The 13344-nt window shown below is 47.4% G+C and overlaps 6 protein-coding genes across 6 annotated transcripts; 4 read left to right on the forward strand and 2 right to left on the reverse strand.

The window, feature by feature from the left end:
• Positions 1–512: 512 nt before the first annotated feature.
• On the forward strand, positions 513–1534 carry FIESC28_00189 (uncharacterized protein; the record flags this gene model as incomplete). Its single annotated transcript, XM_031154340.1, has 2 exons — positions 513–1120; positions 1174–1534. The coding sequence occupies 2 exons, from the start codon at positions 513–515 to the stop codon at positions 1532–1534; spliced, it is 969 nt and encodes a 322-aa protein (XP_031021512.1).
• A 328-nt stretch (positions 1535–1862) lies between these two features.
• Positions 1863–2681, reverse strand: FIESC28_00190 (uncharacterized protein; the record flags this gene model as incomplete). The annotated part of the gene is made up of 1 exon (XM_031154341.1): positions 1863–2681. One exon carries the CDS (start codon positions 2679–2681, stop codon positions 1863–1865), a length of 819 nt encoding a protein of 272 aa, XP_031021513.1.
• A 1009-nt stretch (positions 2682–3690) lies between these two features.
• Positions 3691–4647, forward strand: FIESC28_00191 (uncharacterized protein; the record flags this gene model as incomplete). The annotated part of the gene is made up of 3 exons (XM_031154342.1): positions 3691–3807; positions 3859–4521; positions 4570–4647. The coding sequence occupies 3 exons, from the start codon at positions 3691–3693 to the stop codon at positions 4645–4647; spliced, it is 858 nt and encodes a 285-aa protein (XP_031021514.1).
• A 1378-nt stretch (positions 4648–6025) lies between these two features.
• Positions 6026–7637, forward strand: FIESC28_00192 (uncharacterized protein; the record flags this gene model as incomplete). The annotated part of the gene is made up of 2 exons (XM_031154343.1): positions 6026–6665; positions 6715–7637. The coding sequence occupies 2 exons, from the start codon at positions 6026–6028 to the stop codon at positions 7635–7637; spliced, it is 1563 nt and encodes a 520-aa protein (XP_031021515.1).
• Positions 7638–7676: 39 nt separating this feature from the next.
• FIESC28_00193 (uncharacterized protein) lies at positions 7677–8465 on the reverse strand (the record flags this gene model as incomplete). Its single annotated transcript, XM_031154344.1, has 1 exon — positions 7677–8465. The coding sequence occupies one exon, from the start codon at positions 8463–8465 to the stop codon at positions 7677–7679; it is 789 nt and encodes a 262-aa protein (XP_031021516.1).
• A 2016-nt stretch (positions 8466–10481) lies between these two features.
• On the forward strand, positions 10482–11282 carry FIESC28_00194 (uncharacterized protein; the record flags this gene model as incomplete). Its single annotated transcript, XM_031154345.1, has 1 exon — positions 10482–11282. One exon carries the CDS (start codon positions 10482–10484, stop codon positions 11280–11282), a length of 801 nt encoding a protein of 266 aa, XP_031021517.1.
• Positions 11283–13344: the final 2062 nt, after the last annotated feature.

A 13344-nucleotide genomic window follows, 5' to 3' on the forward strand; every position in this document is an offset into this window, starting at 1 on the left:
TTGATCGGCAATGCGATGAATGAAAGCAGATGATGTTGAGGAATTGACGAGGTGTGACGCAATGCGACATTCGCGCGTTGGGTCAGCCGGTGGAACCCGATATGGAGCTGATAAGGACGCGATAACTGGTAACGCGCTACTACCCAGAGTTACGGCTAACCTGGACTACAGCGGATGAAACCGGCGGAAATCACTTCTGGTGGCTTGCAAACGCTAATAACCTGAAAATAAAGGAGGATAGCAATAATTGAAGTCGACGGGACAGAAGCAATAGACAAACAGTTATTTCTTTTTTGTTGCCCAGAGACTCTGTTCTAGAACACTGACTGATGCTTTTACTATTGAGTACAGCTGAGCTTTATTGACGCCACATCGCTGTACTATCAGACACTAGCTTTACCGAGATGAAACAGAATGTGCTTGCTTTTGTATCTGAGAAGATATATTAGTCCTTTGTAGAAGAATCAGAACCCTTTTCCCGATGTTGTTATCCCTTCCAGAGCTCAGTCGCAATGAGAGTACCGTCTTTGAATCTCGTATCTGCCTTTCTGGCGGTCTGTGGCAATGCGCACGCAAGCCCATGCAAGCCAAAGTCCACATCGGCAGCTCTCGATGGACCATCTTCAACAGGAACAGTAACGTCAGTGTCTACTCAGGAGGCGACTTCAGCTTCTTATGTAGTGTCGATAACTACGGAGGGAAGCTCAGTTATCGAGTCCTTGTCATTTTATTCGTCGTCCATCATTTCCAAACCAGTCTCTTTCATTGTCACGACAACATCAGATGCCTTCCTTTCTTACTCAACTGAACTGTCATCCTCATCGGAGACCACCGAAGCGTCCGGTATAATGGCTGCCGACATGTCCGCTACTACTGCATCGACTACCGAGCTCTCGACTGAGCTTCCAACCACTTCCAATACTGCCGAGACAACCACTTCTGATATCCCGATCTCCACCACAAGCGAGGAACCTGCACCATCCAATCTATTCTTCGACCCGTCATTTGAGGAACCAAGCATAGATGGGGAGGTTGATGGAACGCCTTGGATCGTGAGAGACGGGCCTTCCAGCTCAGTCGGTATCACCCCAGACGTAGCCCGCACAGGCTCACACGCAGCGTATGTACTACCTTATTAAGTTAGTGATCTCGATACTAACGCTTCTCATGTAGATACTGGTCTGTAACAGTAACTGGCCAGAATGGCGGTACCGTTAAGCAAGAAGTCGCGCTTGATTATAGTCACTTCTACAAGATCTCGTACTGGTGGTATATCGATGAGGATGCACAACCAGAGAGCCTCCGAAGCTGCTACATCAGTATTGTGCAAGACAGTACTGACGGGAAAAGTTCTAGCTTCCCTGACTTCTTCCTACTTCCATCACCCCTCCCCCTCAAGACCTGGACTAAGCGAGAACTTTCGTTCAATTCTATCAACATCACTCCAGCATACATGACCTTCAGTGTCTTCTGTTTCGAAGACGCAGGCACCGGGCTCAAGGTTGCCATCGACGATATTCAACTGGTTTACTAAGGTATTGCATTTTGTAGCTTGACAGAGCATACTTACACATCTCCTCTTCTTGTATGTATTTATACTAAAACCTCAACACATTATATACTCTAGACGTTAGAGTACTCAAAGGGAAAGTGTAACGATTGATAAAATGTTTTTTTGCCTGTAGATTTGGCTTTATAGAATATGTCAACTGTGGCTTGAAAGGGCAGATCTTCAGATCAATCCAGGAAATAAAGATCCACAAGACTTGAGTGTCTTTAACAACTAAATATTGAGTCGAGTTACATTCATACTTCAAAACTACCTCCCAACAGTCCCCACCAGATCACTTCTGATTGACGCTTCAAAACTCCAACTTAGAAACGTGCAGCCACTTCTCATCAGATTCAGCAAGATTCTTAGCCGCCATTTGAGCCCACGGGATAGCACTCGGGCCCAGAACAATCCTCAGCGGCGGATCTTCAACTTCCGACATATACTTTATAGCCTTGGCTATGTCTGAGGCTTCTGACCAACCAGACTTGTCATCTCTGACCTTCATCATCATCCCAACAGTCTGCTCATAAGGCTCGGTAAGCGTAGCCGTGTCGGTAGCAGTGTTGACCCAGTCTGTCTTGATACCACCAGGCTCAGCGACGACCACTTTGATTCCGAATGGTGCCACTTCTTGAGATAAACCCGTCGAAAAACCTGCAACTGCCCATTTGGCGCTTTGGTAGGCTGCTGCTCCGGGTGTACCGACTCGATCACCGACGCTAGACACCTGAATAATATGACCAGACTTTTGTTCGCGCATGAGAGGCAAAGCAGCCTTTGTAACATTGACGACACCGAAGAAATTGGCATTCACTTGAGCATGGAATGATTCCAAGGATATGTCTTCCACAGAAGCCATGTTGGCGTAGCCAGCGTTGTTGACGACCACGTCGATGCGGCCAAACTTCTCAACAGCTTTTTTGAAGGCGTTTTGGGCTTCATCAGCGTTGGTGACATCGAGACCAGTTGCCAAGATCTTGTCTGAGCCGTACTTGGTGACCAGATCGTCGAGCTGGGAAGGGTTGCGAGCTGTTGCGACGACAATCTCGCCTGATGCGAGGACTTCTTCGACTAGAGCGCGGCCAACTCCGCGGGAAGAGCCAGTGACGAACCAAACTCGGGCCATGTTAAATAAATTGATATTGAGTTGATTTGGTGAATAAGTGATTGTTTCTGAGATTGAAAGCTGAGGTGTTGTGATGGTTCCATGTTATTGCTGGGAGCACAGGCTTTTTATAGTTGAACACCGCAGACTTGGCATCTTTATAGTTCATCTTAAATCCATGCTCCGGACTAACACGAAAGCTAAGCCGTAAAGCAATTCAATCGTTAACAACTGCGCTCACAAGACTCGAACTGACCAGAGTTGAGGCTCAAGTAGTGGATGATATGCACAATGGTGGATCGCCGTTAAGTCCGGCCGCGACTCCGCCACCGTGCATTCCAGAAATGCCCTCCTCCGCAGTACGACTACCTACAATAGTGGGCAAATCTGGAGATAAAGCATGGCTTTTAGCCCAAGTAAGCGGGAAATGGCTTACTGGCTTACATCGGACATGGGTAGCAAGGCTAATTGATTGCGCAGATGGGTTGCCGACTGACCGACTGACTAGAGGTGGTTTGTCGCAATTGGAGTGGATGATATCTGGAAATTAGACCGAGAAATGCTGTGTTACCGTAGATTGTCCCTCTGTGACTGAGTGACGAGGTTTTGTTCAAGAGAATGAGAATATTTGTGGTTGGTGTCGTACCACTTGCAGGCAACTACAGGTACGTAGCATTATTCGTGTCATGCGGCATTTATTTCTCTTTCAGATCTTACACTTCTGAGAAGATACTTACCTCCCAACCAAAAGGGCCCTTGATTCAATTTCTGAGGATTGGAAAGTCCGGTGTTGACAACATGGCACCGATCCAGCCAAATGCGGACCCAGGTATGATGGCTGTCTAGCAATTGGGGGACCAGCTGATGGGATCTATTAGGGTCACATCAATTTTACGACTTGACATCTTCCCCAAGACTAGGTAACTCGGTTCCTATTGTCATGATAACATGATTGACAAATGTATAAATAGGCCAGGGCAGGCATGCTATCGTTGTCGAGTGCCGCAATCCAAGCGGTCAAGTATACGCAATGAAACTATTCAAAGAAGACAGCCGAGACAGAATCACCCGCGAAATCGAAGTGCTGCAGCTCTTGAGATCTGGTCCGAACATGATAGAGATTGTAGATGTTGTGCAGGGAGAAGAGGTTCGTTGGTTCATGTACTTCTCAATGAACTGAAGTTAAGCGTATGAAAAGGGAGCAAACATCGGTATAGTCCTCGAATACGTCGACAACACGGACTTTCGAACCTTGTACCCTCGATTTACCGGCTTCGATATTCGATACTACACCCGCGAGGTTCTAAAAGGACTCGAGTTTGCTCATGGTCAGGGCATTATGCATCGTGATATAAGACCCCAAAACGTGGTCATTGACCATCAACAAAGGAAGGTAACAATTCCATCCCAACAAGTACATTGTGCAAGTCTGACAAAGCGACGACAGCTTCGTCTCATAGGATGGAGCTCAGCCGAGTTCTATGAACCAGGAAGAGAGTACGACTGCTGCGTAGGCCTCTTCAAACCACCAGAAATCCTTCTGGACTACGAGAAATACGATTACAGTGTAGATATGTGGTGTCTCGGCAGCATGCTTGCCTCGATGATCTTCAGGAAAGAACCATTCTTTTATGGAATCACTCTTACAGACCAGCTGATCAAGATTGCAAAGGTTCTTGGGTCTGATAAGATCTACGAATTCGTTGAGCAGTATGGGATTACGATGTTCCCAGAAGACCGCGAAGCTCTGGGCCACTGGGATGGAGAGCCTTGGGAAAACTTCAAGAACGAGGGTAACCAGCATCTAGCGACAACGGAGGCTATATCATTCGTTCATAGGCTACTTCGGGTTGATCCCGCGGTAAGACCAAGTTTATTTTTGCGGAGCTATGCTGATGAATAGCATTAGGAGCGACCTACTGCCAGCGAGGCCCTCTTCCATTTCTACTACCAAGATCTAAACCGGGAGAGACAAGATGCAGAATGACACCCGTGTGATCAATATTGTTGTTCTGTCGAGTACGCATTGCGATGGTGTCAATGACACACCCCGCGATAGAGACCGGAGGCTTCTGGTTGGGTCTAATTCGTAATTGTAAGCTGTTAGCATATCGATAAGTGTTAACCACTCGATCCAATCATTGATAACCCAATCATTAGACTGGAAATTCAACGACCAATACACTTCACTACAATTTTAAACCCCTCTCAGGTCGACTTTGAAACAGAGTAAGCTTGCAGGCGTTCATATTGCAACTTTAGCCCTCTAATGAACCATCTAAGCTGAGGTGATGTGAGCAAACGTACATGATTAGTTACATCTGCAGAGTCTCAGCCGCGAAAGAACAACCATCAACAGGATAGAGATGAATGCATCTATGTAATAAACTTCATTTGTTATATGACGCTCGGCATGAATATTGAGACTCGGAGGTTATTCTCCTCAAAGTACAACGCAGCCTGCATTTTCAACTCATTACATGACGCATGACTTCAGGCTCTCACTTAACCTCTTTATCTAGTCGTTGTGGTTTTTCTTTCGGACTGGGAGCCTATTGGTTCGCAGCATAAGTATCCATTCGAGGATGCTGGCGCGGCAGTACCCGCGATCTTTGAGTTCGAATACGAGTATGGCTGCAGCCAAGCCGAAGCCAGGAAGCGGCTTCTTTGCCGATTTATTGTCGCGAAAAGGTCGGTCTCATCTTAAGTAAGACTAACATTAAGCCTCGAGTAGATGCATCGGCTACCTTATCAAGGTCTGGCCAGGACCATGACGACGTAGTTTCAATTTCAACTTCGGCTTTAAACTCGCCATCTTGTTCGTATTCTGTTAAAGCTAGAAGTCGTCGAGTATCCTCGCGTTCGGAACGATTACGACATATCAAAAGTAGTTCTCGGCTTTATAATCAGTCAGAACCTTGTTTCTCTTCTTTAAGTCGCCAGATTGCAGAACCCAAAAGTCACGCACGTTGAATGCCGATGTACCTGTAAGTGAAGGGTTTCTATTGGAGGAAGCTCCCTAGCTCAAGCCGACGATCTAGAACCGCAGAACTAATGCATACAACATCCTTTTCTTCCTCTCACGACCGCTGTAGGCTACTGGATCACGAGAGTACACTAATTCGAAGCGGACTCCGAACGCCATGTTTATTTATAGCCGAAGTCTTCTTGTCGGTAGTGGTGTTCATCCAGCTGTCATGTGTGCGATTTGTTGACGTCAATACTCGCGTTAGCCTAATGTAGTAAAGGATCACGCGACAAGACTCTGAGTTTCTTTTAACAAGAAGACTCGATAAAGATTACTCTTCTATTCCTTGGCATTTCTTGGCGTTTTTGGTGAGATATGAGCCTTGGTTCTCGACACAATGTGGTCATTCGTCCAACGACGACAGATCGCCAAACAAATACGATCAGAATACCAACTCGACCTAAGTTCCATCGAAACACCAACCTACAAGTCTCGCAACTGTCTACTGCTCAGTAGCGATGATCGAGTCAGCCGTCAAGACTCTCCTAACGACGAAGCTTTCAAAGTCCAAAGCACAGGCGAGGATGACCCTCTCAACCCAAAGAACTGGACCCTGGCAACACGATGTCGCAACATCTGCATCATTTGCTTCTTAGTCTTCACACAATGTTGGTCCGGTGCTGCCGACTCTATCGGAAATGACATGGCGAGCAAGGATCTGCATGTGAGCCAGGTCGCCGAGAACGTCTCTACGGCTGTTTTCCTGTTCGGCGTCGGAACAGGTGCTCTGTTCGCAGGACCTCTATCAGAGGCTGTTGGACGGAATCCGACATATTTGGTAGCTACAGCTTTCTATCTCCTTTTTGTGCTTGGGACGGCTATGACGCCCACTTTTGGGGGTCAAGTGGTGTGTCGGTACTTTGTGGGACTGTCAGCTAGTGCTACACTTACGATCAATGGGGCGAGTGTCAATGACCAGTTTCGACCTGTCAAGAAGGCGCTTGTTTTTCCTATAGTTGCGTGGGCTAATATTGCAGGTAAGCAAGCTCACTTCAGTGCTGCTCTTTCAATCGCTTATTGCCTTAGCACCTGTGATTGCACCAGTTGCGAGTGGCTGGATAGTTGAAAACGATAAGCTTGGGTGGAGATGGACGAACTGGGTAACACTGATCATATCCGCGGTCGCCTTCCTGGTGGCCTTTCTCTTCCTCCCGGAAACGCACTTTCCTCTGTTACTAACATGGAAAGCGAGAGAACTTCGTCGAGTTACAGGAGATCAAAGATACATCTCAGACCACGAGCAAAAGCCATCGTTCTGGAAACAGCTCCGAAAGACGCTTCCGCTACCAGCCACCTTCTTCCGCAGCGAGCCAGTCATCATAGTACTAGGACTTTATCTTGTCTTACTATACATCCTTCTATTCAGCTTTCTATCAGGCTTCGACTACATTTTCAAGGAAACTTATTCTATAACCCCCGGTTACCAAGGATCGTGCTTCGCTGCCATAGCTGCCGGTGCAACAGCTTTTGCCCTTTGTGGGCCGGCCCTCTACGAGTGGTCAAGGATACACACAGAACGCGTTCGTGGAGCGTCGATAGAACCAGAGTTCAGACTTTGGCCTGCTATAGTCACAGCACCATTCCTTCCAATCTCTCTCTTCTGGCTCGGCTGGACGAATTACGCCAGCGTTCCTATGTGGAGTGGTCTAGGTGCCTGCTTCTTATTTGGTATCGTTCTGATGGCTATCTACGTTGGCAGCTATGAATACATCACCGATAGTTACGGAGAACACTCTGCTATAGCACTTGCCAGTATAACCATGTCGCGATATCTCATCGCTGGTGGAATGGTCATGGCTGCTCGCCCTATGTATAAGGGTATTGGAGTTCACTGGACGATGACGCTGTTGGGGTGTATTGCGGTTCTGTTGGCACCTGCGCCGCTTTTATTCTGGAAATACGGTGCTAAGCTCAGGGAGAGAAGTCCATATGCCAGCACTGATTTATGAACTCTAGTTGTAATGGATAAGGAGAGATCGGCAATAAGTCTAAATCTTTTTCTGGGCGTCCGATGCAGTGAACGCTTCGATTGCATCCTCCAGATGCTTCGACGTCTCCTCAGGCTTACTCAACATGGGAGAATGACTACTCGCAATTTCCCTCCGAGTCAGATCCGCACCAGACTTCTCCGCCGTATCAGCAAACAGCCTCTGCACCTCCAGAGGAAGAGCCCTATCCTCAGTGGTCATAATATACCAAACAGGCACATCCTTCCATCCCTCGTGGGCAATTTCATATCCATCCGTCACAGATGTTAGAGCCTGTTCAGTAAGCTTTTCCACCCAGGCTTCCGCTTCCAGCTTGGGGAGGTCATGGTACAGCATGTCGATCGGATCCACTTTGATGGGCATAGTGTTATTCTCGTAGTCGGCGTCCCATGTTGGTGGTGGTTTGCCGCCGATTCCTTCTAGGAAGGACATTCCTGGCGCGACGAAGCCTGTTCCGACCATGAAGAGTCCGATAACGTGTCCTTTGTTTTCATCACATGATGCAGTCTTTCGCGATAGTTGCTTAATAGCGCTAGCACCGACAGCGCCGCCGTATGAATGAACCACAAGAACAACGTCTTGTCCAGAGGATATTTCTTCTTTGATAGCATCGCGAACATGCGTGACATCGCTTGCGAAGTTGATGTCTTTGCTTTTGTTCAGGGTAGTAAGGAGAGTGACTGGTTTGCACTTGTACTGTTTAGATTCCATGGTTGAAATGACTTTACCCCAGTATTTGGGGGTGTGCCATGCACCAGGGACAAAGATGAGAGTGGGCTTGCTGGTCATGATAGTGTTTCTGGGTTTCCGATATTGAAATACATTGTTCGATGAATGAAGCTTCGGTAGAAAGGTGTCATTCGCGCCTTATATATAAAAGCTAAGTCTCGGACCACGGTGTTCTTTTGAGGGCCTTTTGGGTCATGTTGTGAATCCTTCTCGTCTATCTCGGACGAAATACCTTGGCAGCGGACTTCGGGCTGAACCTCCACTGCGACCCTTACAAAAGTGCCTCAGTCAGTAGCATTGAAATTCCGTAGAGGTCGATATATTTGAGCCCTGTTCGCTGTGCCGCTGAAGATACAGTCAGCATTAATGCGCTATACCTTTATTAGCTTTTGGTTCGTTGTCACAAACTTGCAGTGATCTGATTACTCTCTACTATTGGATCTCATCGTCCGGAAATCAAAGAAACGACCGAAAGCGACGAAGCCCATGCCTGGTAGCTACGACAGTTCAAGACCATTGATGAAAAGATCGGGAATAAAAGGACTGCTTTCCGATTCTCGCCGCACTAAGATCGTGTAAAAATAAGCGTATCGAGCAGCAGCGGAGTTTGGCTTTCAGCTCGTTTACGCGGCTGGAATGGGTTTAGTCTTGATTGTTAGTCTACATTTTGGCTGACACCTCTCAAAGCACGACTTTGTTCCTGTTAGTGGAGACTTTATCATCCATCCTTGCACTAGACCACCATCTTGACACCGCCCATGCTAGGTTGTCATCTGTTAGTGCGGTAACCACTACATCTCACAGACAGCAACCTCCAACATCAGATCAGTATCACCAATCAACGAATCCCGTGAGTGGCCTCCCAAACTTCATCAAAGACTCAAGTACCTCGTCAAATCTCCTCCCTCATCTCACAAAAGCCGCCGATCGTTCTCATCGACCCTCGCAAGTTTAATCCAAGCTTCCAAGTCATTCGATATGAGTACCAAGACAAGGACTCGACGCCCCCACACGCGCAGCAAGGCAGGGTGTCTGACGTGCCGAAAACGCCGTGTGCGCTGTGATGGCGGGAAACCTACATGGTAAGTCGGACTTTCATTCCATTTTTTGTTTTATAGACGAGGATACTACACTAGGTGTTTCGCGATTGGGTTGGCTGATGTGCTGTAGTGCTAGATGTAGCAGTGCGGGCAGAGACTGTGAGTTTGCGGACCCTGAGTTACCGCTTCGGGATCGTAAGGCTGTCTTTCTACCTGGGGAGCAAGCGCCATGGGTCATTGAGTCGGATGCTCCTGTAACATTGGTGACCCAGTCCCCGTTCGCCAAGTCAGTCGAACCTTTCGACTGTTTGGGTCTCGACATGTCACTACGCTCAAGAGAGTTGCTCCATTACTGTATGTGAAGAGGTATACTTCCACATATCTAAGCACTAATAGTAAGCTCAGTCCACCACAGCCACGATAGTTCTGATTTGATCTTGACCAAAGCTTCAAGAAACATGTACGTATGCTAGCCACTATACTTTCGTGCATATCTCATTGGTACCTGTATAGCTTTTCATCTGTCGCTCAACATCCAGATGCCCTTCGCGATACTCTTCTTGTCGCTGGCTTACACTATGCATGGACTGTCGGTGATCTTCAAACCTACAAGTCCACGTTTCTGTTTCATAAAGTATCAACAATTGGTATCTTGAACAGATGGCTGCAGGATATCAGTCAGCCTGGGTTGATGACTTTCATTCGACATGTTTCTATTTTATGCTTCATCGAGGTAAAGCCGTTCTTACTTATTCTATTCTATCATTCAATCCTAAAGAACCCAGGCGTCGTACGGAAATGTTGGCGACACCGAAGCACACGTCAACGGCTTGATAAATGCCGTCCATCTTCTTAGTCCTCTCGACGAGGACTTCGGTAATAGAACAAGCCTCGATGAAGAACTAGCAAACAGATACCTCCTACTGTAATTATCATCTCCATACCAACATTATCCTTCAAAAGCTTACCTGTCAGTACACACTACGCCTATCAAGGTTTCAAAGCCCGAATATTAGGAAGCGATTCCCTAAAGAATATGTTCCGCCAGAACAACACTGCTGACTTCTCGACTTTCGTGTCGCTGATCCATCTCTGGAAAACGCAGAATGTCGGACATCTTGAGATGCGCCTCAACGCTATGAAGCTGCTACCCTTCTTTTTCGCGGTTCTACCTTCATCGACGCAGTTTCATAACATTGATGCGACGCCGTTGATCGAACATCTCAAGCACGTAACGACGTCAACACAAACAGCCAGCGAAGACCGGTATAAGTGCGATCCGAGCTGGGAGTGGATTGAGGGCTCAGAATCACGGCTGCTATGCGCGACTATCAGCTCTCATTTCTCCTCTATGTTCGAAGATGGGATGTTTTCATTGGGTTGCGCGAAGTATAGTATCTCATGGTCTGGTATGTGTGCTGCGTCAAGTTTGTACATGCATAACGTTCTTGAGCTTTGGGACGGCGGAGAACCCATGAACTCCGGTCTATTACGGAGGTTCCTCTGCATCATGAAGCGAGATCTCGAGCAGACTATGGATACTCTGGGATCAAGCGATGCGTCTGACTTTTGGTTATGGAGAGCCTTTCTGGGCATGTACAGCATCACGAAACATCAGGCCTGCGCCCATGATCCGACGTTGGATGATATAGCTGATGTTTATCATGGCTTTGTGGAGACATGGAAGATGGTCACGGGTATAACGCTTTGGGAAGACGTTCACCAACGGCTGATCTCTATAGCATGGCGTGATCGTCAGGGTCATGAACTGGAGCCGAGCGTGTGGGGAAGAGCACTTGAGTGTGAACCATCTGACATGTGGTTCTATGCGGAGTAGGCTGCAGGTATCAGCCAATATTTGTACTATGACAGCTAAAACTCAACTCTTGAATGGGGAATTCTTATCAGCATCCATTCTACGATATAAATTTCATCATCTTTCACAGATGCCCAACCGCTATTCCGATCGGTACAAGAACTACGCGTCTTTCCGTCAACAGGGATCGAAATATTCCCCGATACAGAGCTTATCTTCTGATGGGAAATAGACCCTGTCGGTTTTGCGATCGTAGAATCCCCGTGTCAAGGGTCACTCACCGACAACAAAGCGCCAACAGAGCCACCTCGGCTAAAGAGGTACCATTCGGGAAAACCCCGCCGCGACTGTGGTAGGACCAGGGCTTGTCAGATTTGCGAATTTCCCATTGTTTGATGATGCATTTGTGAGGTAATTTCGACTGGAGAGTTGATGGGCCAATCAAAGCTCAACGAAGTGCCGCCCGAAGGTGAAATTTTTGGGCGGAGGAAAAGCTCCCTCAGCGTTATCATCCAACAGCTGTCTTTCACGAGATGTGCACGAGAATCAGTGAAATTGAAAGTTTATATATAAATGATGTACTGAATCTCTTTGCAAACTGTATCACATATCTGCGAAAACCGTTTCCCATTGACTCATTGCATCATCCAGCTCATTCGACCATCACAGCGGACGTCGTTTGAGAGCTTGTCTCCGGACCAAACCTGTCAGTTCAATTTCGCATATGTTTAAACTGACACGGAATGTTCACCATGAACGGCAATGACCGAATTGTGCGTTTGCGGGGAGATCTAGCGACTGATGCGATTCTAGGCCTCGAGTTCACTCTGCATCATCCCTAGCATCAGACCACCTTTCAGACCCGAAGACGGAACCGTGTTACGCACTCCGCAAAGCCGAGTCAACTAGCACCATTCAGGGTCCAACCCTTCCCATCTTTTCAGGGGAACGCAGGCAGCAAGCGGGCCAGAGCAAGGGTCTTTGCGTTGCGGCAGAGAAAAAGATTACATCATACCCTCGTCAATGCTGGTCATTCTAGAAGATTCAGAAGCGCTTCCGATTCTCAAAAAGTCAGGCAATTGTCAGGATCGAAAAAACTTACCATCATTTCCTTTTTCTCTCTGCAGAAGAACATCATAGAAGTGCACGGATAAGATGAAGAACCCCGGCCAGCAGAACTATTTCACCATAGCAAGATCTGCGACCCAGACAGACGTGGGTATTTCTGGTTTTTTGTTTACATAGCCGTGTACTCACGTGATTTACAGGATCAGCAGATTCTCGAAGATTTTGGCGAGCCGCTCTGCAATGTCCCGCTGTTTCAGACGAGTGATATCCCTTCGAGCTTGAAGGATAGTGGCAAGACGTATGAAGTACACCTTCATATCAAACCATATTCAGATTCGCGAAAGCCTCAGAAACTTCATGCCGAAAGGCCAAAGATTAGTTTGAAGAGGAAACACAACAACAGCCGAGCATGTTTTAGCGAAAGGTCCACTTCTGGCCGAGAAACGATTTACTCTCTGCATGCAAAGTCAGAACCGGCAAAGGGTTCGAGATCACAACCCTCGTGCACTTTTTGCAATGAGACGGATACTCCTATGTGGCGTAAAGGACCTGAAGGGCCTGGCAGTCTTTGCAATGTTTGCGGATTGATCTATGCCAAGAGGGAATCGAAGGGGAAGCCATTGATGCTTTCCAGGGAGTACAGTCGAGGGACTCGCGATACAATCTCGGATGAGTCTTCACGACATTCATGACAGACACGCGCTTCAGTTGAGAAATTGACTGGGCAAATGAATGTCGGCGCCTCAAGAAAAGCATCAGGCGCAACAATTATTTCTACATTTTGCAGCGTTACAGCGTCACGGTTCAACGAATACACCAGGCGCATTTGGGTTAGGAACAGAGACAACCTATTAGGAATACATACGGCATTTTCATCAATATTGAACAAATGCCGACCATAAGTGCATCATCGTGAAGTCGTTGGGCAAGGTCGGAGCTCCGCTCGTGTGACTTCTGCCACCAACGCCATTCGCGACAAGCTTCAAAGTGAGGTCGGACCTCCGCATGTCGAGTT

The sequence above is a fragment of the Fusarium coffeatum genome, assembly GCF_003316985.1.
Source record: "Fusarium coffeatum strain FIESC_28 chromosome Unknown BRIP53273_contig_5, whole genome shotgun sequence".
NCBI classification, from domain to species: domain Eukaryota; kingdom Fungi; phylum Ascomycota; class Sordariomycetes; order Hypocreales; family Nectriaceae; genus Fusarium; species Fusarium coffeatum.